The 25025-nt window shown below is 51.2% G+C and overlaps 1 protein-coding gene across 6 annotated transcripts in view; it reads left to right on the top strand.

The window, feature by feature from the left end:
• Positions 1-25025, top strand: part of CAMKK2 (calcium/calmodulin dependent protein kinase kinase 2) — a 64416-nt gene that overhangs the window by 34723 nt on the left and 4668 nt on the right. For 3 of the 6 annotated variants that reach the window (XM_032242104.1, XM_032242115.1, XM_032242159.1), the window contains 11 exons: positions 2269-2402; positions 4055-4091; positions 8867-8888; positions 9034-9122; positions 11717-11916; positions 12473-12526; positions 15298-15371; positions 15478-15565; positions 16960-17088; positions 22432-22532; positions 23063-23105. In XM_032242104.1, the coding sequence (XP_032097995.1) occupies positions 2269-2402; positions 4055-4091; positions 8867-8888; positions 9034-9122; positions 11717-11916; positions 12473-12526; positions 15298-15371; positions 15478-15565; positions 16960-17088; positions 22432-22532; positions 23063-23105 (971 nt within the window). The remainder of the gene's footprint in view (positions 1-2268; positions 2403-4054; positions 4092-8866; positions 8889-9033; positions 9123-11716; positions 11917-12472; positions 12527-15297; positions 15372-15477; positions 15566-16959; positions 17089-22431; positions 22533-23062; positions 23106-25025) is intronic. The other 3 variants (XM_032242137.1, XM_032242125.1, XM_032242148.1) reach the window with 3 other exon arrangements.

Genomic DNA, 25025 nt, shown 5'->3' with positions numbered 1-25025 from the left:
AAGAGAAATTAGATCAGAACACACAAGCCCCATCCTAACCGTGGGACCCTCGTTTATCATTCGTATCCAAATGCTGTACCAGGCAGTAATCCTTGTGTCACTATTATCCATTTTTGACATCTGCTCCTGACTTCTTCCAGTGACTGTGGAGGATTTCGCTTGCTTAAACACTCCTTCTTACCTCCTGTCTTAACAAAATAGCAAACGGTGTGCTATAACAATGTACCAGAGACTGGGTGGCCTAACCCATGGACACTTATTTCTCACACTTCTGGAGGCTGCTTCGTAATTAGCACCGTCTCCGGTGCGGTGCGGTGGCTCACGCCAGCCTTTGGGAGGCTGAGGTGTGTGAATCACTTGAACCCAGGAATTGTAGACCAGCGTGGGCAATGTAGGGATACACCCTGTCTCTACCAAAAATTTAAAAATTAGCTGGGCATGGCGGTGTGTGCCTGTAGTCCTAGCTACTCGGTAGGCTGAGGTGGGAGGATCACTTGAGCCTGGGAGTTCAAGGCTGGAGTGATTCTTGATTGCACCACTGAACTCCAGCCTGGGAGACAGACCCTGTCTCAAGACAAACAAACAAACATGGATAGTGCCTTCTTACCGAATCCTTACATGGCAGAGGGGCGAGGCAGCTCTCTGGGATCTGTTATAACATTCAGGAGGGCTCCACCCTCCCGACCTCCTCTCCTCCTGAAGTCCCATGTCCTGATACCATCACACTGGGGATCAGGTTTTCACGTGAGAATTCTGGAGGATCACAAACATCCTGACCATAGCACCTCCCTTTCTCCAGCAGGCTGGCCAGCTCCTCTGTGGCCACACACCCGCCGCTTCCCCTCACTGCATGGCGAGTATCTCCCCCCTCCCCATGCTGTAAGAGGAGGCTGTTCTCACCCTCCCTTTTCCTTTGAACTCAGCTTCTCTTCTTTCACATCCCTCTTCTGACACCTGCACTTATGCCTTGCCTTTTCCAAGGCCAATCACATCCCAGTTCTGTTCTGTTAATCACACTTAGAGCCTTCCCTACACAGGATGTGTGCCATCATGAGGGTTTCCACTGTGAGCCTGTACATCCTTGTGACTGTTTGCCTATTATTATTATTATTATTATTATTATTATTTTGGAGACAGAAGTTTTGCTTTTTTGCCCAGGCTAAAGTGCAGTGGCATGATCTCGGCTCACTGCAACCTCTGCCTTCTTGTTTCAAGCGATTCTCCTGCCTCAGCCTCCCAAGTACCTGGGATTACAGGTGCCCACCACCACGCCCAGCTAATATTTGTATTTTTAGTAGAGACGGGGTTTCCCCATGTTGGCCAGGCTGGTCTCGAGCTCCTGACCTCATGATCCACCCGCCTCAGCCTCCCAAAGTGCTGGGATTATAGGCATGAACCACCTCGCCTGGCCTTGTTTGTTTATTATTTACTGGAGGGTCAGGTGGTGACCTGAGTGCCTCTCCTTTCTGGCGTAACCTTTTGTTTTTCTCTCCTGATGCTTGCTTCTTCTCTTCTCCCTGGCTTCGTTTTATATCTGTGCTATTTCTTTTCTTTTCTTTTCTTTTTTTTTTTTTTTTTTTGAGGTAGAGTCTCGCTCTGTCACCCAGGTGGAGTGCAGTGGCATGATCATGGCTCACTGCAAGCTTGACCTTCCTGGGCTCAGGTGATCCTCCCACCTCAGCTCTTGAGTAGCTGGGACCACAGGCACGTGCCACCATGCCAGGCTAATTTTTTGCAATTTTTATAGAGTCAGGGTTTCGCTGTGTTGCCCAGGCTGGTCTTGAACTCCTGGGCTCAGGCAATCTGCCCGCCTTAGCCTTCCAAAGTGCTGGGATTATAGGCATGAGCCACAGGGCCCAGCCAGCCATCTGTGCTGTGAGTTAAGGAGATAAGAGATCACGTTGATGTCTGTTTTATGGACTACGAAAACCGAGCCCAGAGAGGGGCAGCGACTGACTCACGCTGGGGTGTTGAGGTTGCCGAGCTAGGCTACAGTTGCCGCAGCACTCCTGCCTCTCACCATGGACTGGGGCATGGACTGGGGACGTGACTGGAAGGAGGGAATTCACAGGACGGCTGAGGCCTCTGCTCTCACTCACTTGCAGCAGCAGAGGAGGCAGAGGAGGAGAAGGCTAGTTAAAGCCCCTGGCGGCAGCAGCCCCTCCAGCCCTGCGGAGACCCTCCCGCTTTTGATATCCTACCTGCAGCTGCCCTCTGCAGAGGAAAGTCTCTTTGCCCTGATCCTTGGTCCGTTTCTGTCTCCTCCAGGTCGCCCCCCACCCCGAGGCACCCGGCCAGCCCCTGGAGGCTGCATCCAGCCCAGGGGCCCCATTGAGCAGGTGTATCAGGAAATTGCCATCCTCAAGAAGCTGGACCACCCCAATGTGGTGAAGCTGGTGGAGGTGAGGGTGAAGGCACCGAGGAGGGAGGGAGGCCCTGGCTTTGTTAATCCGAAAACACCCGCCTCTACTTTCCAGGGAGAGCCCAGTCACACCAGACCTTTTGCTGCAGGGCTGAGTCGTGTTTACTGCTCCCTGAGACTAGTTATTACTCACATTTCTTTTTTTCCCCTTCTTTCTTTTGCCTGCTTCGTTTTTCTGTCAGGTGTTTGTTACTCTCACTTTACGGAAAAAGAAATTGAGGCTCAGAGGGATCCCTTCACCCATTTCTGTCTCTTTAAACCGGTTCTCTTTCTGCTTACACATAGGGGTAATCGTAGCACCAAAGCAGCCACACACGATGTAAACAAATGGCATGGCTGTGTTCCAGTACAACTTTATTTTCAAAAACAAGGCCCAGCCCAGTGGCCCACACCTGTGATCTCAGCGCTCTGGGAGGCTGAGGCGGACAGGTCATTTGAGATCAGGAGTTTGAGACAAGCCTGGCCAACATGGTGAAACCCTGTCTCGACTACAAATATGAAACAAATAATGGACAAAAAATAAATAGGCACAGGGCTGAGTTTGGCCCATAGGCTGTAGTTTGTCAGCCCCTGCTCTACATCAGCAGTTCTCATACTTTTAGGTCTCAGGATCCCTTTGTACTCCTAAAAAACCCCATCTCAACTAAAAATACAAAAAAATTAGCTGGGCATGGTGGCGGGTGCCTGTAATCCCAGCTACTTGGGAAGGCTGAGGCAGGAGAATCGCTTGAACCCGGGAGGTGGAGGTTGCAGTGAGCCGAGATCATGCCATTGCACTCCACTCTGGGCGACAAGAGTGAAACTCTGTCTCAAAAAAAAAAAAAAATTTTTTTAAGACCCCCATAGCACTTTTGCTTATATGAGTTATATTTATTAATAGCTACCACATTAGAATTTAAAACTCAGAAAATTAAATTTAAACTATTAAGTCATTTAAAAACAACAGGCTGGGCACGGTGGCTCATGCCTATAATCCCAGCACTTTGGGAGGCTCAGGTGGGTATCTTCCTCTCTGCTGCCCTATGGCATTTGGCCTTTCCACCCAAGACTCTTTGCCAGCCCATCTGTTTGTTCATTCATCCGATATTCCCTGGGCACCTACTGTATGCCATGCCCTGTATGGGATGCCACTGAGGAAACCAAGGTGGATGTAGCCTACTGCCTGCCCTTTGGAGACAGAGAAAGTGCTATGGCTGTTCCGGGCAGGGAGACATCATTTCCTGTGGGGCCAGGGGCAATGGGGAGGCTTCATGGAATTACTTGAGCCCAGATGGGATTTGAATTTTCACCCTTAAGACCCTTATCTCCTAGGAAATGGGTTGGATTCTTATTCAAGCAAGAGACATTTCTGGGGGGTGGTATTTTGCCCCCTTCCTTTTGCATCTTCCTTTCTGAGTGTTTGGATCCCTGAGGATCAGACTAAGAGGTGTTTATTTTCCAACTAGCCATTAGGATCTCACAGTCTGGAGCTTTCCCTATGCTCTCCATCTTAACTGGGAAACTCACTGCCAAGTGCAGCCCTTCTGTTGGCAAACGTAGCCACGTGGATGCTGCTTCCTTCCTGCTCATATCTGTTCTCTCTTTTTCTCCCCCGCCGTCCATTTCCTGCCTGTTCTGTGCGGCTGTGCCAAGGTCCTGGATGACCCCAATGAGGACCATCTGTACATGGGTAAGGAAGCCCTTTTCTTCTGCCATCCTCACTCAGGCAACACACTTGCCAATGCCCAGGGGTCCTCTTGAGGCAGCCCGTGGCCTGGCACCTCCCACCAAAGACAGCTTTCCCCTTTCTGGTCCAGCTGGCCCCACCGGAGGCTACACTATGGTTGGGATCAGGGGGCGGAAGGGAGTTCTTGCTGGAACTTTATCTGGATAAAGTTCTTCATTCATTTGCATATATTTGTTTTTCTGAGACAGGGTCTTGCTCTGTTGTCCAGGCTACAGTTCAATGGCGCACAGCTCACTGGAGCCTTGATCTCCTAGGCTCAAGCGATCCTCCCACCTCAGCCTCCTGAGTAGCTGGGATTACAGGCATGCACCACCATACCCAGCTAATTAAAAAAAAAAATTTTTTTGAGACAGAATTTTGCTCTTTCGCCCAGGCTGGAGTGAAGTGGCGTGATCTCAGCTCCCTGCAAATTCCGCCTCCTGGGTTCAAGTGACTCTTCTGCCTTAGCTGGGATTACAGGCGTACGCCACCACACCTGGCTAATTTTTGTATTTTTAGTAGAGATGGGATTTCACCATGTTGGCCTGGCTGGTCTTGAACTCCTGACCTTGTGATCTGCCCACCTCAGCTTCCCAAAGTTCTGGGATTACAGACGTGAGCCACCTTGCCCAGCCTAATTTTAAAAATTTTTGTAGAGACAGAATCTTACTATGTTGTTCAGCCTGGTCTCAAATGCCTGGGCTCAAGAGATCCTCCTGCCTCCCAAAGCATATATTTATTGACCACCTCCTATATGGTGGGCACTGTTTTAGGTGGTACATAGAAAAAATGTAGAAAAAAATGTTTAGATTTGATTTAACATTGTATAGGAAAATCTATAACCAGCATCCCAAACTCGTGATTTCATGGATATTATCATCTAGGACAAGGCTAAAAAATTAAAAACAGTCCATTTAAAGAAAAACATTAAATAATTTATGTGGCATATAGGTATGGCCAAATGATCAACATAGTAGGCAAATCAGTGAAATTTGGGGAGATGCAGTAGAAATCGCAATCTGTCAAAAGTCATTTTGTTCCAGCATGGCATTCTTAGCGTAATTCTCTCAATTGGGACCTGAGATCCAGCTCAGAATGGCTTTGAGCTGTTTCTGAGGCATGCCTTTGTTCATGCGACAAATGTTACAATTTGTCAGATCTGCTCTAGGTTCATCAGGGACAACATTCAAAACCTCCTGTCCTCAGGGAGCGCACCTGAGCATGATGCACGGGTTTCGAAAGCGACACCACCATTACAAAACAAAAGCCCGAGCAGGGTATGAGGGGCTGCGAGTTTTGGGTTGCGGGATGGAGAAATACAGTGGCTCTGCAGGGACTGTCTCACCGAGATGACATTTGAGCAGAACAGTAGGGACCAGGTGGCAGAGGGTATTTTACAACATTGTAAAGAAGTTGGGTCGGGCGCGGTGGCTCACATCTGTAAACCCAGCACTTTGGGAAGCCGAGGCGGGTGGATCACCTGAGCTCAGGAGTTTGAGACCAGCCTGGGCAGCATGGCGAAACCCCGTCTCTACTAAAAATACAAAAATTAGCTGGACATGGTGGTGTGCATCTGTAATCTCAGCTACTTGGAGGCTGAGGCACAAGACTCATTTGAACCTGGGAGGTGGAGGTTGCAGTGAGCTGAGATGGTGCCACTGCACTCCAGCCTGGGCAACAGAGTGAGACTGCCTCAAAAAAAAATTAAAAATTTGGCTTTGATTCTGAGGGTGATGGAAGCCATTGGTGGGTGTTGAGTTGAGGGATAGAATGAGTATAAGAAGAACATGGCCCAAGCCTCTAAGAGGAGTTTCCTGATCTGCTTGAGCTGGGCAGCTGCAGAGACAGTTTTTCACTACTCAAGGTGGCAGTTGCAGAAAGGAGCCATGCTAATTTGGGATACGTGATTCCAGTGGTTTTGAAAATCCTGACACAGTTATATTTTACTTTCCAGCCACAGCCGTGTGAGCCTGAGACAGACAGGGCAGTGCACAAGGCCAGGTAGTAGGTGTCTGGAAGGCTCTGCAGCCACAGGAGACATGCAGACATGCAAAGAGCAGAAAACTCAGTCCAGGTGTGGTGGCTCATGCCTGTAACCCCAGCACTTTGGGAAGCTGAGTTGGGAGGACCACTTGAGGCCAGGAGTTTGAGGCTGTAGTGAGCTACGATTGTGCCACTGCACTCCAGACTGGGTGACAGAGCAAGACCCTGTCTCAGTTGAAAAAAAAAAAAAGGGAGTGGGCTGGGCATGGTGGTTCATGCCTGTAATCCCAGCACTTTGAGAGGCTGAGGTGGAAGGATCATCTGAGGTCAGGAGTTCAAGACCAGCCTGACCAACACGGTGAAGCTCCGTCTACACTAAAAATACAAAGTTAGCCAGGTATGGTGGCACATGCCTGTAATCCCAGCTACTTGGGACGCTGAGGCAGGAGAATCGCTTGAACCTGGGAAGTGGAGGTTGCAGTGAGTTGAGATTGTGCCATTGCACTCCAGCCTGGGCAACAGAGAAGACTCTGTCTCAAAAAAAAAAAAAAAAAAAAAGAAAAAAGAAAAAGAAAAAAAAAAGGTGGAAAACTCGATCTCTATTTCTGGAGGTTAAAAAATTCCCACCCACTGCTCAGCCCCAAAAGTGGTTGAACTGTCAGTGACTGAAAATAGACCTGTTTCAACAGGCCACCCTCCCTCATGCCACCTGATTTGTGGTGCTTGGGTGGGTGGGAGGATGGTGCAGAAATTCATGAAGCTTGCAAGTTAAAACTTAAATAGCAGGAAAGGCGAAAGCTGAGGGGGCTAGCGCTGGGTTATCTGGAGAAGCTGTACCTTAGCATTACCTTTGCTTTTAACTACAGCCTGAGGCAATGGCAAATCTGCCCTAACTCACATTGGTTGATGCTGTGAAGACAGGGAAGTTCTGGGAGAGTTCGGTTCTTTCCTGATCAGAATCTTTAAGTCTTCTTTTTGTCCGAGTAGCTTCCCCACTCCCCTTGGCCTCCTCAGGCCTTGGAGAGCTTTGAAACAACCCTTTGGTTTCATTAAAAAAAAAAAAAAAAAAAAATTGCCTGTAATCCCAGCACTTTGGGAGGCCAAGGTGGGTGGATCACCTGAGGTCAGGAATTTGAGACCAGCCTGACCAATATGGTGAAACCCTGTCTCTACTAAAAATATGAAAATTAGCCAGGTGCGGTGGTGGGCACCTGTAGTCCCAGCTACTTGGGAGGCTGAGGCAGGAGAATGGCTCGAACCCAGGAGGCAGAGGTTGCAGTGAGCCAAGATCATGCCACTGCACTCCAGCCTGGGCAACAGAGCAAGACTCCATCTCAAAAAAAAATTTTTTTTTAATTTTTATGGGGACATGGTAGGTGGATATAGTTATACGGTACATGAGGTGTTTTGATACGGCATGCAATGCATTCTTACATCATGGAAAATGGGGTATCCCCTTTGGCTTCTATTACATGCCCATCTCATTATGAGTGTACGACTCCAGAACAGCAAGCAACCCCAAAGTCATTCACTGGATTTTGAAATCTACTGTGCTCTTTTTTTTTTAACTTCCTAAAGTACAGCCTGTATTCCCAGTTATGCTTGTCGTAGCAGAATCAAATTAACTATACCACGTGACCCTGCAATTCCACTCCTAGGTATATACCCAAAAGAACCGAGTACCGATATCCATACAAATGCGTGTACGTGAATGTTCACTGCAGCACTATTCACAACAGCCAAAAAGTAGAAACAGACTACATGCCCTCAACAGATGAATGGGCAAAGAAGATGTGGTCTATCCATACAATGGAATATTATTCAGCCATTAAAAGGAATGAAGCACTGATCCATGCTCCAGTGTGGATGAACCTCAAAAACGTCACGCTAAGTGAAAGCAGCCAGACACAAAAGGCCACATAGTGTACAATTCTATTTACATGACATGTCCAGAACAGGCAGATCTATAGAGACAGAAAACAGATTAGAGGTGGCCAAGTGCTTGAGGGAGGGAAGAATGGGGAGTGACGACTGCTAATGGGACGAGGTTTCCTTATGAGGTGATGAGAATGTTCTGGAACTAGTGATGATTGCATAACATTGTGAATACACCAAATGCCACTCAATTACATACTTTTAAAATGGGTAGTTTTATGTGATGTAAATTTCGATCTCAATTTTTTTTTTTTTTGAGACAAAATCTTGCTCTGTTGCCCAGGCTGGAGTGCAGTGGTGTGATATTGGCTCACTGCAACCTCTGCTGCCAAGTTTTAAGTGATTCTTATGCCTCAGCCTCCCAGGTAGCTGGGACTACAGGTACCTGCCACCATGCCTGGCTGATTTTTATATTTTTAGTAGAGACGGGGTTGTGCCATGTTTGCCAGGTCTTGAACCCCTGACCTCAGGTGATCTGCCCACCTTGGCTCCCAAAGTGCTGAGATTACACTGGCGTGAGCCACCATGCCCAGCTCCTGCTTTGTTTTCTTTGATTAGTGGATCCTGGGCCAATTTGAGCGCTAGAAGTCAAGCCAGACTGGAGCTAGGGATGTCAGAAATCCCTGGTTCTTTGCCTTCTGATGGAAATTTCGCAAAGCAGGACCTTGGCCAGCTTGGTTCAGTGGACTGTTCTTCTCCCCAGCTCCAATATTAGTTTCTGTCTTTCTTGGTGTTCCTGGAGGTGGTTGGGACGTGGGGAGGACAGAGAAATGGATGTTCATTTTCCCATGTAACAGTTCACTCCCTTTTCTTCCTTACAGTGTTCGAACTGGTCAACCAAGGGTGAGTGTCCCAGCTCCCGGCACGGGTGATGCGAGAAGCTTCACCAGCTGCGTAGCTGAGTGAGGTGCCACCGGGCTCTGCTGGTGAGAGAGGGCAAGGGCCGGGCGGATCTGGTTTGTGTTTCACGCGTGTGTCGACCTTTCAGGCCTGTGATGGAAGTGCCCACCCTCAAACCACTTTCTGAAGACCAGGCCCGTTTCTACTTCCAGGATCTGATCAAAGGCATCGAGTACTGTAAGCGGGGCCCATGGGAGGACTCTCACCCGGCGGGTCGTTAGCGTTACGAGCTGTGGGTGCAAAGTGGAAACTGTCTTATTTTCTTCCTGGAGCACGAGGAGGTGGGTGGGTGGACTGGGGTTCTCTAGAGAGACAGAACTAATAGGATATGGATACACACACACACGCACACGCACGCACGCACACACACACAGAGAAGAGTTTATTTTTTTAATTATTTATTTATTTTTTGAGATGGAGTTTTGCTCCTGTTACCCAGGCTGGAATGCGATGGCATCATCTCGCTCACTGCAACCTCCGCCTCCTGGGTTCAAGTGATTTTCCTGCCTCAGCCTCCTGAGTAGCTGGGATTATGGGTGTGTGCCACCATGCCCGGCTATGTTTTTTTTTTTTTTTGTATTTTTAGTAGAGATGGGGTTTCTCCATGTTGGTCAGCTGGTCTTGAACTCCCGACCTCAGGTGATCTGCCTGCCTCAGCCTCCCAAAGTGCTGGGATTCTAGGTATGAGCCATCGCTCCTGGCTAAGGGGAGTTTATTAAGTATTAACTTACAGGATCACAAGGTCCCACAATTGGCTGTCTGCAAGCTTGAAGAGCAAGGAGAGGAGTCTGTCTGACTCTCAAAACTGAAGATCTTGGAGTCTGATGTTTGAGGGCAGGAAGCATCCAGCATAGGGGAAAGATGCAGGTTGTGGGGGCTAGGCCTGCCTCACCTTTCACGTTTTTTTCTGCCTGCTTTATATTTGCTGGCAGCTGATTAGATTGTGTCCAGCAGATTTTTTTTTTTTTTGAGATGGAGTTTCGCTCTTGTTACCCAGGCAGGAGTGCAATGGTGCGATCTCGGCTCACCGCAACCTCCGCCTCCTGGGTTCAGGCAATTCTCCTGCCTCAGCCTCCTGAGTAGCTGGGATTACAGGCACATGCCACCATGCCCAGCTAATGTTTTGTATTTTTAGAAGAGACGGGGTTTCACCATGTTGACCAGGATGGTCTTGATCTCTTGACCTCATGATCCACCTGCCTCGGCCTCCCAAAGTGCTGGGATTACAGGCGTGAGCCACCACGCCCGGCCCGTGTCCAGCAGATTAAGGGTGGGCCTGCCTTTCTCAGCCCACTGACTCAAATGTTAATTTCCTTTGGCACCACCCACACAGACACACCCAGGATTCATACTTTGTATCCTTCAGTCCAATCAAGTTGACACTCAGTATTAACCATCATAGCAGAAGCAAAATTGTGTGAGATGAAGAATCAGGGCCAGCTGCAGAGAGCCACCCTAGGGCCATGGCCCAGGCAAGCCAAAACCCTTCTTCCTGCCACTCGGAAAAATGAAGAGCAGTAGCAATAGTGACTATTTATTTAGCACTTTCTGTGTGCACTAGGCACTGTTTGGGGCTCTACTTTTTTTTGTCTCTTATTCCTTCCAGCCACCCTGGGATATCAGGGTCCTGTTAACCTCCTGGAACCTTAGTTTCCTCATCTGTAAAATGGGGATAACATATCTCTCACCAGGGCAGAGAGATCAGCCAGTACACATCACAGTGGTGTGATTGGCAGGTGTCCTTTCTGCTTCTGCTTGTTAAACATCTTAGCTCTTTTTTTTTTTTTTTTTTTTTTTTTTTTTTTTCAGATTCTTGCCTGTTGCCCAGACTGGAGTGCAGTGGCGTGATCTCAGCTCACTGCAACCTCTGCTTCCTGGGTCGAAGTGGTTTTTGTGCCTCAGCCTCCAAAGTAGCTGGGATTACATGCACCTGCCACCACGCCCAGCTAATTTTTGTATTTTTAGTAGAGATGGGGTTTTGCCATGTTGACCAGGCTGGTCTTGAACTCCTGACCTGAGCTGATCTGCCGCCTTGGCCTCCCAAAGTTCTGGCAGTACAGGTGTGAGCCACTGCGCCCAGCCATCATGTTAGCTCTTACCCCTGCCTGTCACATAGGATGGTTGGAGGTTTAATTAAATGTAAAATGTGAATGTGAAACACCTAATGCAGGGCTGGACCCCTTACTTGGTGCTCTGCAGAGGGAGCTGCTGCTGCTTTTACAGAAATCATCCTCATGGCAGTTGGGTCTTCCAGGCTGTAGAATTGTCCTGTGCCATGGGCCGATAGCCAGCAAGAGTTAGCCAAGCCCCCAGTTCGGCTGTGTGGTTCACATTTCAAATTGCCCTGCTCAGGTCATTGTTGGTTTGGTAAATCAGCTGAGTGTTGGCTGTTGGTAAATGAAACTATGTTTCACCGTTGGTCTCACTCAGAGCTGGGAGCCAAGCTCAGCGAAAACTTCCCATGCACTTTCACTTGTGCCTTAATAAATAACAGGCGATTACGAACTGCTGTTGGCAGTTTCATGTTCATTGTTGAGAAAGGGTGGGGCGATGGTGAGTTGGTACTTCCTTGAAGACACTCTTTTCCTCTCATCTTTTAGAGCATGTGAGTGCTCAGCAGGTTTGGGGAGGGGAAGGTTGGAAAAGTCCTGTCTGTGGGAGACAAGGCACCAGAGGGTGCCATGCTTGTATCTCCAGGCCATGTGACCACACGGAGGTCCTCACGGGGTTTTCCTGCCCCTGTCTCCCACCTGCTGTCCACCTCTCCCCAGTACACTACCAGAAGATCATCCACCGTGACATCAAACCTTCCAACCTCCTGGTCGGAGAAGATGGGCACATCAAGATAGCCGACTTTGGTGTGAGCAATGAGTTCAAGGGCAGCGACGCTCTCCTCTCCAACACCGTGGGCACGCCCGCCTTCATGGCGCCCGAGTCACTCTCTGAGACCCGCAAGATCTTCTCTGGGAAGGTGAGCTTGGGCCTGCCTCAGCCACAGAGTTCTGCCTGTGTTAGTCTTTTGGGTTTTGAGCAGCAAGAATCCAACTCACCCAGGCTTAAACAGTGAATCCACTGGGTCGTGATACTGAGGTGTAGGCTTCAGGCTTGGCTAGATCCAGGGACTCAAACAGAAACCATCTCTCTCCATCTTTCAGTTGTTTTCCTTATTTGGTTTCCTCTATAGGTGGGTCAGGCACCAAGGGTCCAGGTTACTTTCAATCATTTGCCAACCTCAGTGGCGATAGTGTTCCTCTTTGACTAGCTCCTGCAAAAACCCTGGGGTTGGCTCTGATTGGCCCAACATGGGTCACGTGTCCATGCTTCAACCAATCACTGTGGCTGGGGATACTGGGCCTCTCATTGGCCTGGCCTGGATCCTGTGCCTGTGCCAGAGCCTAGGAGACAGGATTGGTCCCGCCCCAGCTCCAAGGGCTCAGAGTCAAGAGGTGGCTCCCCAAAGGAAAGCTGGAGGACTGGATGCTGGATTGCCCTTTGTGCCCCCACACTAAGCTCTCTTTTTCTTGCAGGCACTGGATGTTTGGGCCATGGGTGTGACACTCTACTGCTTTGTCTTTGGCCAGGTAAGAGGGTGGGGTGTCCCGTCCCCTTGGTGCCACTGGGTGGTCCCTGGACTAATAGTCATCCTTGTGGGGAGACCACACTTACTTATGTAAGAGTTATTTTAGGCCGGACATATTGGCCCACACCTGTAATCTTAGCTACTCAGGAAGCTGAGGCAGGAGAATTGCTTGAACCTGGGAGGTATAGGTTGCAGTGAGCTGAGATCACGCCATTGTACTCCAGCCTGGGCGACAAGAGGGAGACTCCATTTCAAAATAAAATAAAATAAGAGTTATTTTATTTCTACATCTAGATCTCAATGTGAAAAAGGATGCCTTCTTAAATGTATATGTGTGTGTATGTCATAATCTTATCTGTGAAAAAATGATCTGTTAAAACAGAAGGATTGGCAGAGGCTCTAGAGTTTATAAATAGTTGATAAATTTAAGGCAAAGAGAGCAATTGTGCCACCTCTCCCATTTCTGAGCCCAAGACAGACATCACTGATCAATAACTATGCTCATTCCTCCTGAGCCTGATACTGCTCCGATGTTTTTTCCATCAGGGTATTCCTAGAAGCTACTGTCAGAGGGGTAGCATTGGAATACACATTAAAAGCTGTTTACCGTTATTGATTTAGGGAGTGCTGTTTGGGCTTTTCTGTTGCTGTTATTGTTATTATTGATATCTTTTTTTTTTTTTTGAGATGGAGTCTTGCTCTGTCACCCAGGCTGGAGTGCAGTGGTGTGATCTTGGCTCATTGCAACCTCCACCTCCTGGGTTCAAGCGATTCTCCTGACTCAGCCTCCCAAGTAGCTGGGACTACAGCTGCCAGCCACCACGCCCAGCTAATTTTTGTATTTTTGCAGAGATGGTTTTTTGGCATGTTGGCTGGGCTGGTCTCAAACTCCTGACCTCAAGTGATCCGCCCACCTTGGCCTCCGAGAGTACTGGGATTTGGGATTACAGGTCTGAGCCACTGCACCTGGCCTTCTCGTTTTAACTCTGAAGTTCGGTTTGATTATGTGAGCAATAAAAATGTAGATTTTTCCCTTTCCTGAGCTTGTGTTCTTATTGAGGAAAGCTTAAGAAACCTATGAAGAAATAAAGGAGTTTATAACGATTGCCTCTCAGTATTTGATGAGAAGATTTTTCAATCATACAGCGAAGCTGGCAGAATTGTGCAGTGAACACCCACATACCCACCACCTGGATTCTACTGTTAACCTTTTCCTGTGCTTGTCTGTTCATTCCTTACTCAACCCTCAGTCCATCTGGTTTCTTAATGTATTTCAGAGTAAGTTACCACCGTCTCTGCTCTTCCTTCCTAACGCTTTAGGAGGCAGTGATTAGCTAGAGCTCAAGTCGCTGCTCTTAATGAAATCGTTTTCCTTAGACAGGGGTGGTTCAGGTACCTCTCTGCCACCTTTTCCACCATTTCAGTGCCCCATATAAAGCTTCCTTTTCCAGCACACATAACTGAGTTCCTCTTGAGTCAGGCCCTCGGCTGGGTGAAAGCTTCAATTTGTCACCCAGAAGGCGGTGCAGAAATAGGCTTTGGAGTTAGCTGAATCTAGGCTTACGTCACTCTTTGTACTTCCTGGGACACGTTATTTCTCTGAACTTCTGTTTTTCTCTTCTGTAAAATGAGAATACTCCTTATGATTTCTGATGGCTTCTGAGAGGATTGACAGAAATAATTCAAGTGTCCATTAATTCAGCAGCTATTTATTGAGCCCTTACTCTGTGCCAGGAATGCCCTTAGGCATGGGAGAGTTTGCAGTGAGCAAGACAGACAGAAATCCCTGCTTTCTTGGAGCTGACATTCCCGTGGGAGGAGTTAAACAATAAACAAGGCTGGGCGTGATGGCTCATGCCTGTAATTCCAGCACTTTGGGAGGCCAAGGCGGGTGGATCACGAGGTCAAGAGATCGAGACCATCCTGGCCAACATAGTGAAACCCCGTCTCTACTAAAATACAAAAATTAGCTGGCTGTGGTGGCGCACGCCTATAGTTCCAGCTACTCGGGAGGCTGAGGCAGGAGAATTGCTTAAACCCAGGAGGTGGGGGTTGCAGTGAGCCGAGATCACACCAGTGCACTCCAGCCTGGTACCTAGCAACAGAGCAAGACTCTGTCTCAAAAAGCAAACAAACAAAAATAAACCAATAAACAAATCTGTACCATAACATCAGGGATAAGTGCTACGATGGGATAGTGTGGGCAGCGGTGGTATTGGGGGTTGTGTGTTTTAGACAGGGGTGCAGGAAGGTCTCCCTGAGATGGCGAGCTTTAGTCAAATACCTGCATGGTGGGAGAGACCAAGCCATTTAGATATTGGTGGGAAGAACATTGCAGGGAGGGGGAACAGTGAATAAAAGCCCCAGGGCAGGGCATGGCGTGGTCCAGGCTACACCCTTGCCTGTCAGTGCTGCTGCTGCTGCGGAGCTTCTGTCTTGTTCTGGTGTTTCTGCTGCTCACCTGGCAAGAGGGTGATGAGCAGCGTTTGCTTTGGTGTAAGTAGGCAAACTGAGGCCCAGCTACAGAGGGAGGCTGCAGTGTGCTTGGGAAAGGCTCTAGCCCTTTGAGAAGGACACTCCTGGGCATTTCTGGCTCTGCCCAGCCTCGGCCGGGCCCCACAGCCCTGTGTCTGCGCCATTCTCAGGGAGAATGGGAACTGTCTGCTCCCCAGCCTGGGCCGCAATTGTTGGTTTCTCGGCTATTTCCTATGTGGAGTGATACAGCATGGGTGGCCGCCGTGGACCGTCACTCTGTCCCTGGTCTCTTCGCAGTGCCCATTCATGGACGAGCGGATCATGTGTTTACACAGTAAGATCAAGAGTCAGGCCTTGGAATTTCCAGACCAGTGAGTATCTCCCGCCATCCTGCGTCACCTCCCGGTCCGAGTTCTTGGCAGTCATGTGTCTCCCACGCCTGATGTGTCTCCCACCCTGACATGTCTCCATCTGCAGGCCAGATATAGCTGAGGACTTGAAGGACCTGATCACCCGTATGCTGGACAAGAACCCTGAGTCAAGGATCGTGGTGCCGGAAATCAAGGTACCCTTGGCTCGGCCAGTGCCCGTGCTTGGAACTGTTTGGCTCAGCTCTGCCTCAGCCAGGCCCCACACCCTGTGTCCACAGCACCACACCCTCTTTGGCACTGCTGTTTTCCCAGGCCCCGGGGCCTCTGAGCTGCTGGGGGTTCTGTTGAGGGTTGGGGAAGAAGATGTGGGCGGAGTGTGCACTGTGCTTGTGGAGTGGGATCTGTGACCGACCAGCCTGCACTTGCTCCGATTGGTGTGGGCCAACGGGATCCACCCACCGCCAGCCAGCCTGGGGCCCTGTGCTCCACTCCCTGCTGCCGGAACTCGGGTCCTTTCCAAAGGCCAGTCCCTTTGAGAAACTGCAGTGAGGATGGGAGGAAATTAGTGAGCAATTCTACCTCCCCAGCCTACTGAAGTCCACCGTCTTGCAGGAAGCACTTTTAGGAAAGCGTCCTCCCCAACACATCCCCACTAATGCCACACGCATACATCTGGCCCTTTAAGAAATCTAGAGAAAAGAAAAAAAAGAATGAAAAAAAGAAATCTAGAGATCGGCCGGGCACAGTGGCTCACGCCTGTAATCCCAGCACTGTGGGAGGCTGAGGCGGGTGGATCACCTGAGGTCTGGAGTTTGAGACCAGCCTGGTCAACATGGTGAAACCCATCTCTACTAAAAAATACAAAAATTAGCCAAGTGTGGTGGTGGTCACCTATAATCCCAGCTCCTTGGGAGGCTGAGACAGGAGAATCACTTGAACCCAGGAGGCAGAGGCCGCAGTGAGCCGAGATCATACCAGCTTGGGCAACAGAGCAAGACTCCATCTCACAAAAAGAAAAAGAAATCTAGAGATTTGCCTGGGGACCTTCTAGGTGCCTAGCTAACCAGCGTTTGAAGGTGTCTTAACAGGAGGCAGCCCAGAAAGTAATTTTAGGTTTAGGGCTTGGACCCAAGGGACAGACCGCTGTGTGGGTCCTCTCCTGATCGTGTCCTGCGGGCTGGTCTCACTGTGCCTGCCAGCATCTGTCTCCCCTGCTGTGAGGTGGGGAGAATGCCGCCTGCCATGTGCCGAACCTCCCTGGTGTCAGGGATTGTGGCTGAGGCGTGATGGAGGCTCCTGGGGCAGCCAGGCAAGGCAGATGCCAAATTCCAGCCACTTCGGCCAAGACCTGGGGCTGGATGGAGAATCGCCCTGCTCCCGTTTCAGCCTCCAAGCTCCTCCTGTCCTGTCTCTCCGTCTTCACGTTCCACCCCTTTGCTCACCCCGCCCTCTGCTCGCCAGCTGTCTTGCATGCCTGACCACAGGCCCTCGCCTCTCCCTCCTGCATGCCCTCGTGTCTCCGCCCGCTGGCAGGGTCCTCCGGGAGCCAGCCGCGCCCGCCCCTCACCCCTCCTGTCGTTCATTGAAGCTGCACCCCTGGGTCACGAGGCACGGGGCGGAGCCGTTGCCGTCGGAGGACGAGAACTGCACGCTGGTCGAAGTGACCGAAGAGGAGGTCGAGAACTCAGTCAAACATATTCCCAGCCTGGCGACCGTGGTAAGGTGGCCGGACCCCTGACCAGAGCAGGGACCCAGGAGCCTGAGGTGGGGCCTGGCCTGGACAGGCAGGACACAGGCGGGTGCCTGGGAGTCAGGAGATGGCTGGGGGCCGCCCCTAACCCACAGCTGCTGGCCTCTGGGCCTCGGTCACACATCAGGCCAGGTGACCCCTGCATCTTCTGAGCCAGGTTCCATGTTACCATAGGGAGGGGGGAGTTTCTCCTTCTGGAATTCCTGCTTTCAGAGCTTATCAGGGGAGAGTAACTAGAAGTGCCAGGCAGGAGCAAGGGCTGGGGCCGGGGCTGAGGTCGCTAAGCCGGGATTCCCACCTGGCTGGACTTTCAGGCTCCAGGGTGGATGGTGTAGCACATCTCACGCCTGCTGTGTGGGCAGCCACCAGGAAAGTTCTGCCCATCTCCTGAGGGTGGGATTTTGCTTAGGAGCTGCCAGGTCCCTTTTTATGGCCTTGAATTTGGATCCTGACCCGGGAAGAAGCAGCCAGAATGTCAAGTCCTCAGGCCTAACCTGGGAGGCTTTGGGAATTGCCACTGATCAAGTCCCTGTCCAGGAGGGCAGCTAGCTCCAAGAGGGAGGCCAGGAGTCCTGGGGGTCCAGGCTCTAGGCAGCAGGCCTGGGGACAGAGACCAGCAGGTTGTCCTACCACAGCCACTTCGAAAGGCCTGGTTGCAGTTGGCCAGCACTGGTCCCAGGGGCCGGTAGGACCTGGGCTCTGGGAGGGACCCGTGAGACTGACTGCAAAGGCACAGAAGGTCCACCTGAGAGAGACTGGCCCTGTAGGGTCCCGGGTGCCGCCCTCTCCCCCAGCTTGGCAGCTCTCCTCTCTTCTTCCCCACACACTTGCTCTCTTCTCCTTCCAAAGCTGAGCCCTGGCTGGGGCATCCATCCACATCTTCCTCCACTCCTTCCCCCCGGGGCTGCGCATGACCTTCACTGCTGAAGACTCACTCACCCCCACGCACCCTTCCTCAGCCACCCGCCCACCCCCTGTGCCTGTAGATGGGGAGACAGCTGGCGTCGGACCCTGCACCCACTGTGGGTTACTCTGTTCCAGGCTTGGGATGTACCAGTCCTGAATCAGTTGCCCTCCCTTTCCTCCCCAGCTCTCAGCTGCAGGTTCTTGGGAAAACGTGTCTGACCCTGGAGGTCTGGAGTAGGCATTCATTATTCGGGAAACACTTGTGGAACACCAGGCTGGGAGCAGGGGCTAGGTGATGAGCAAACCCCCATGGCCTCTGCCATGCTTGCGAGGCAGATGCTGGTCAAACCAGCAAATGTATGTACAGCGTGAGACACGCCCCTAATGGAGGGACACCTGGCCCCACTTGGAAGAAGTGGATAGACACCGAAAGATGGTAGGGTGTTAACGCCGCCGAGAGAGGGCGGAGGGGGCTAACACACCCGGGCAGGGCCACTGAAGCAGGGCAAGGAAGTGGCGGGGAGGGTGTGGCGAAGTTTTACATCTTCACTCTAAGAGCCATGGGTTCGAATCAGGGCAGCTGGAGCAGGGATGGGCAAGTAGATACTGGGAAAGGGTCTCACTCGGAACAGGATTGCAAGGTATAGGCCCCCTCCATGTGTTCATCATTCAGGAAACACGGAGCAGCAGCATGTGCCAGGCACAGGTGTCAAAGATGAGCATGGCCCAGTGCCAGCTCTCGGGGGTCAGGGGGCGGAGCTCCTTGCCTTATATGAAAGCTGGACCTGGGAAGAATCAGCCTCTGTTGCGATCAGAGGTGCGAGGGCTGGGGGCTTCACAGAGGGGGAGTTCCTGCCCTGAGTTGACAAGGCCACAGGGGAGGTGGCAGGGCAGGCTCACCTGGGGAAGTGACACCTGCCCAGGCTCAGAGGAAAGAGGGGCTGGCGTATCCCAGTGACTGTAGGTAGGAACCTCAGCAGGGGAAGAGGCCTTCATTCCCAAAGTTGGTGCTGCTTTTTTTCTTTCTTTCTTTTTTTTTTTTTTTTTTAGGTGGAGTCCTCCATCGCCCAGGCTGGAGTGCAATGACACGATCTTGGCTCACTGCAACCTCCGCCTCCTGGGTTCAAGCAATTCTCCTGCCACAGCCTCCTGAGTAGCTGGGATTACAGGTGCCCATCACCACGCCCAGTTAATTTTTGTATTTTTAGTAGAGACGGAGTTTCACCATGTTGGCCAGGCCGGCTCAGGTGATCTGCCTGTCTCAACCTCCCAAAGTGCTGGGATTACAGGCGTGAGCCACCACACCCAGCTCCCACCTTCTTTTAAATGGAGGTAGAATTCACATAAAATTAAAGTCAGTGGCATTTGGGACATTGTCAGTGGCGTGCAGTTATCCCCTCCACAGTTCTGAACATTTTCATGACTTTACACCCTCGTCCATCAGCAGTCACCCTCCATTCCCCTCCCCCCAGCCCTGGCACCGACTCCCCTGCCCTTTGTGTCTATAGATTTCTGTATTCCGGTGGAATCCTACACTGTGTGGCCTTTTGGGCCTGGCACTGCTGCAGCCTGGATCAGTGCTTCATTCCTTTTATGGCTGAATCATGTTCCTTCACATGGACAGACCACTTTGAGTTTATCTGTTCTTCATTTGATGGGCATTTGGGTGTTTCCACCTTTTGGTAAATCAATGTGTCTAAAAAAGAAACTTTTTTTTTTTTTTTTTTTTTTTTGAGACAGTCTTGCTCTGTCGCCCAGGCTGGAGTGCAGTGGCACAGTCTCGGCTCACTGCAACCTCCACCTCCTGGGTTCAAGCCATTCTGCTGCCTCAGCTTCCTGAGTAGCTGGCACTACAGGCGCATGCCACCACTCCTGGCTAATTTTTGTATTTTTAGTAGAGACAGGGTTTCACCATATTGGCCAGACTGGTCTCGAACTCCTGACCTTGTGATCCGCCTGCCTCAGCCTTCCAAAGAGCTGAGATTACAGGTGTGAGCCACCGTGCCTGGCCTCAATGTTTCTTAAACACTTATTTTTCTTGTTAGCAGCAAATGCTTAAAAAGTCAGAAGCTCAGTGAATTCCTGAAACAGTTGAAGGGGCACCTTCAAGGTGGGGGTGGGGTGAGGGGCCCAGTGACTCTTATGGGGTCCGCAGGCCGTTCTTTTCATGGGAAATGGCAGCCAAGAGCATCACCAAGGCTGATTGTTCACGCCCTTGCTCCAGAACTTTCTGGGGCTCTCTGGCTGGCCACAGGCCAAGTTCCAGACCACTCTGGGTGAGGATTCTGAGTCAGGGAGTGAGGGGACCAGATCTGGGTTTTGGAAGGAATGGGAGGGAGGGAAGTGCAAAGCAGGAGGTCTGGGAGAGGCGCTGAGCAGTGGCTGAGGGGTGTGGTGCAGGACGCGCCTTTTCCCAGAGGATTCTCTCGGCAGGGGTTGGTGGGGGACTGTTTCCCAGCCAGGCTGCCTATGTGGTCTGTGTTTAGTATGGGCAGAGCTGGGCCACCATCGAGGCCAGCCCCCATCGTCTCTCAGAAACACCTTCTAGGGTGGCCAAGCTCTTCTCCTCACACCACACCAGCTTGTGACCTGGCCATCCTCAGCGTTCTGGGATGTTTCCCGTCCCCGACTAAGACACAGCGCCCTGAGAAACTGGTACCCTGGTGTGTTGCTGGGGGGAATGTAAAATGCTGTGGCTGCTGTAGGAGACAGTCTTATATTTCCTCAAGGTGTTCAACATAGAATTACCACGTGACCCAGAAATGCCTCTCCTTGTCTGTGCCCAAGAGAAATGACATTTTGTGTGGGTAACATGTTTATACCAAAATTCATGCATGAATGTTCATAGCAGCGCTATTCACAGTAGCCAAAGGGTAGGAATGCATGTCCATCGGTAGATGAACTGAGAAGCTGAATGTGGTCCATCTGTGCAGAGTGTTACTGTTGGGCCACAGAAGGCAGCGAAGCACTGATCACGCTCCAGCACTCAGGAGCATGACGCTCAGAGAGAAGCCGGACACAACAGGCCACGTGTGGTATGATTTCATCTATAGGAAGGTCCCGGATGGGTCAGTGTGCACAGACAGGGAGCTTAGTGGTCACCAGAGGCTGGAGGAAGGGTGAGTGGGGTGTGCGTTGCTAACAGGCTTGGGGTGTCTTTTTGGGGTAATGCAAATGTTCTGAAATTAGATAGCGGGGCTGTGAATATACTAAAAACCACTGAATCATGTACTTTATGATGGTGGGAGCCAGGCCTGGTGACTCATGCCTGTAATCCCAGCATTTTGGGAGGCCGGGGTGGGCGGAATGCCTGAGGTCAGGGGCTCAAGACCAGACTGGCCAATATGGTAAAACCCCATCTCCACTAAAAATACAAAAATCAGTTGGGCGTGGTGGCAAGTGCCTGTAGTCCCAGCTACTTGGGAGGCTGAGGCAGGATAATCCCTTGAACCTGGGAGGCGGAAGTTGCAGTGAGCTGAGATTGCACCACTGCACTCCAGCCTGGGTGACAGAGCAAGACTCCACCTCAAAAAAAAAAATAGTGTATGTCATGTGAATTATATTTTGATTTTTGTTTTTTTCAAACCCGTGTATTTTTTTTTCTCTATTTCAATAGGTTTTTGGGAGCAGGTGGTGTTTGGTTACATGGATAAGCACTTTAGTGGTGATTTCTGAGATGTTGGTGCGCCTGCTACCTGAACAGTATACACCGCACACAGTGTGCAGACTTTTATCCCTCACCCATCCTCCCACCCTTCCCGCCAAGTCCCCAAAGTCCATTGTGTCATTCTTAGACCTTTGCGTCCTCATAGCTTAACTCCCACTTGTAAATAAGAAGATATGATGTTTGGTTTTCCATTCCTGAGTTACTTACTTTTGTATGTCTCAATTTGAAAAAGCAGCCCGACTCTCAGAATCATACCTAGGAGGCAATAGTTTCTCGCTGCGGTGGTCATAGACAGCTTTCACCAAAAATAAAGGCCTCGCCTTAAAGATGAGACAGGCTGAGGGGCCTGGGGAGCCTATCCAGCCGTGGCTCCCGTGAGACAGAGGTGCCAGTGTGCCTGAGGGATGGCCCACTCTCCTGGAGCACAGGCCTGTGGGGGTTGGTGAGGCAGGGACTAGATGATGACCAGCCTTGAATGTCAGACCAGGGGGTTGGGACCTTATCTTGATGGCAGCCAGGGAGCCACAGGAGGTTTTGGAACAAGTCAGACTTAAGGATGGCTCTGTCACATGCACCCAGGTGGGAAGGACATTGCCAGTTTCTCTCAAAGGCCTGCCATAGGCCACTAGCCCTGGGAGCTGGCAGGGGCTGGGGAGAAGGAAGAGGGAGGGTGTTGCCTGGAATCGCCCCCACCTGCCAGGCAGTCACCTGCCACCTCCTCTTTTCTCCCTCTTCAGATCCTGGTGAAGACCATGATACGGAAACGCTCCTTTGGGAACCCATTTGAGGGCAGCCGGCGGGAGGAGCGCTCGTTGTCAGCGCCTGGAAACCTGCTCACGTGAGTGGCTGACTGCCTTCTTGGGTGGGGTAGTGGGTGGCTGGAGGCTGAGCTTGGGGCAGCCCTGCCCATCCCACTTTGCACAGGCCCTCCCTGAAGTGGTGCCATCTGGAGAGACTCAAATGAAAGCCGCCTGGTGCACCGGGGCAGTCAGCACCCCTTCCTGGGCTCAGCCCACCCCCTTTTGCTGATGGCTAAGCCACCTGAAGTTTACCTTTCTCGGGGACTTGCACCGTAGTTGGAGGTGCTCTGCGTGGTCGGAAGGAAAGCACTTTTCTGGGCCGGGGAGTGTGAGTGCCTGAGTGGGAGGTTGAGGCTCTGCGATGCGTGAGTGAGCAGTGTGGTCTCACTCAGGACCCCATGTGTCCAGGCGGAGAGGTGTCCACTCATGGGCTGTCAACACCATCCTGGCTCCAGCTCTCTGAAGCTGGTGTTTGGGGTGTGAGTGTCTCTGGGGTGGGGGAACGGGCATCCCATGGATCCCAAGGTTCCCTTCTCATGTCCCTTTTCCCTCCCTCTGGTGATTCCAGCAAAAAAACAACCAGGGAATGTGAGCCCCTGTCTGAGCTCAAGGTAATGCCTGCCTGCCTGTGCCGTAGCCTCTGCTGGGGTCTGGGGGTGGGGGCAGCTGCAGAGCACGGGGCATCCCCACCTAGGCAGATGTTCCTTCCAGCCTGGGCCGCTGTGGCCAGGCTCACCACGGGCCTCCAGACCCAGTATTAGAACGAGGGGCCTCGGGGGCTTGGACCCGATGGTGAGTCATGCATGTGGGCTGGGGCTGCGGGTGCATGGCGCTCCAGCTGGAATGCCTGCGGATGCACCCAGGTCTGAAGACCCCTGTGGCACACACGTCTCCTCAGTGCACGTCAATGGCATTGAAGCTCTGTCATGGGGCCCATGGGTGCCCCAGCGAGTCCGCATGGTCAGAGCATAGGTCAGGCATGCTGCACTGCGTGGCTCTTCGCTCAGGGCTCTCTGGCCTCCATTCTTCTTTCTCTGATGTGTTTAGATCTAGAAAATAAATCCCCTTCCTGCCTGTTGCAAAGTAATGTAAGCGTTCTGTCACCCAAGTGGGATGCAGACCTTCTTGCTGTCAGCCACGCTTCCTTCACACACATACCCAGCCCGGTGACCAGAACCTCCCAGGACAGATGAGGCTTTGTGTCCTATGAGACTGGGGGAATCTGCTGGGCACCCCTGCTGCAGGTGCCATGGTGGGTGGGGACCCCACTGTCCTTCCCACTGAGCCCATCCGTCGTAGCCACCTGATTCGGTGGGCGCTCCAGGCAGTCTCTTCTTTTTCTTTCTTTCTTTTTTTTTTGAGATGGAGACACCCTCTGTCTCCCAGGCTGGAGTGCAGTGGTGCAATCTCGGCTCACTGTAACCTCCGCCTCCCGGGTTTAAGAGATTCCTCTGCCTCAGCCTCCCAAGTAGCTGGGACTACAGCTAATTTTTGTATTTTTAGTAGAGACGGGGTTTCACCATGTTGGCCAGGATGGTCTCGATCTCTTGACCTCATGATTCACCCACCTTGGCCTCCCAAAGTGCTGGAATTACAGGTGTGAGCCACTGCGCCTGGCCCTGTTTCTTGAAAATAGCTTTATTGAGGGTATAATTCACATACCATGTCATTCACCCATGGGAAGTGTACGATTCAGTGCTTTCTGATACAGTCAGAGTTCTGCAGCCATCACCACCATCAACTTTAGGAGATTTTCATCAGCCCAAGAAGACACCCTACACTCCTGAGCTGTTCCCATCCAACTCCCCCACGCCAGCAACCACTCACCTTTTAATTTGCTATGGATTTGCCTATCCCGGACATTTCATATAAATGGCATCATACACTACGTGGCCTTTTGTGTCTGGCTTCTTTCACTTAGCATCGTTTTCGAGGTTCATCCATGCTTTATGTGCATTAGTGCTTCACGTCTTTTTGTGGCCAAATAATATTCCATTTTCCATTGTATGGACACGCCTCACTTTGTTCATCCATTCACCTGTGGATGGACTTGTCTCCACCTTTTGGTTCTTGAATGCAGACTGATGCTATGAACATTGGCGTACAGGTGTCAGGAGTTGGCTTACGAGATGCAATGGATTGGCCACCCATCCCGTGGGAGTAGGGAGTCAGGGCTTATGTGGTAATCTGGGAGGAGCAGCTGTTTGGGAATTATTTATGCTTTTGAGACAAACCTTGCCCTCCAGCATAGAGCAGGGAAAATGGCAATCCCTCAGAGCCAGTCTTCAGCACCTCAGAGGCGGACAGAGTCCCCCACCTTGTGCCCAGACAGATGCCTGGGCAGCCCGGCCCTGGGTGTGAGCCTCACGGGACGATGGAGTGGAAACCCAGTGGGTTGGCCTGTCCTCGGCCTTCCTCCTCTCAGTCTCCATTTTAGGGTCTGCCACCAGACTGGGGCTACCTCCCGTCTGGGAGCAAGTCTGCCAAGTCTGCTGTTGGTTTCTTTTCTATTTTCTTTTTTGAGAGAAGGC

This window comes from Sapajus apella, unplaced genomic scaffold, assembly GCF_009761245.1.
Source record: "Sapajus apella isolate SASKATOON/1434 unplaced genomic scaffold, GSC_monkey_1.0 scaffold2, whole genome shotgun sequence".
NCBI lineage: Eukaryota > Metazoa > Chordata > Mammalia > Primates > Cebidae > Sapajus > Sapajus apella.
The sequence above is the reverse complement of the archived record's forward strand: the minus strand, read 5'-3'. Positions and strand labels throughout refer to the sequence as shown.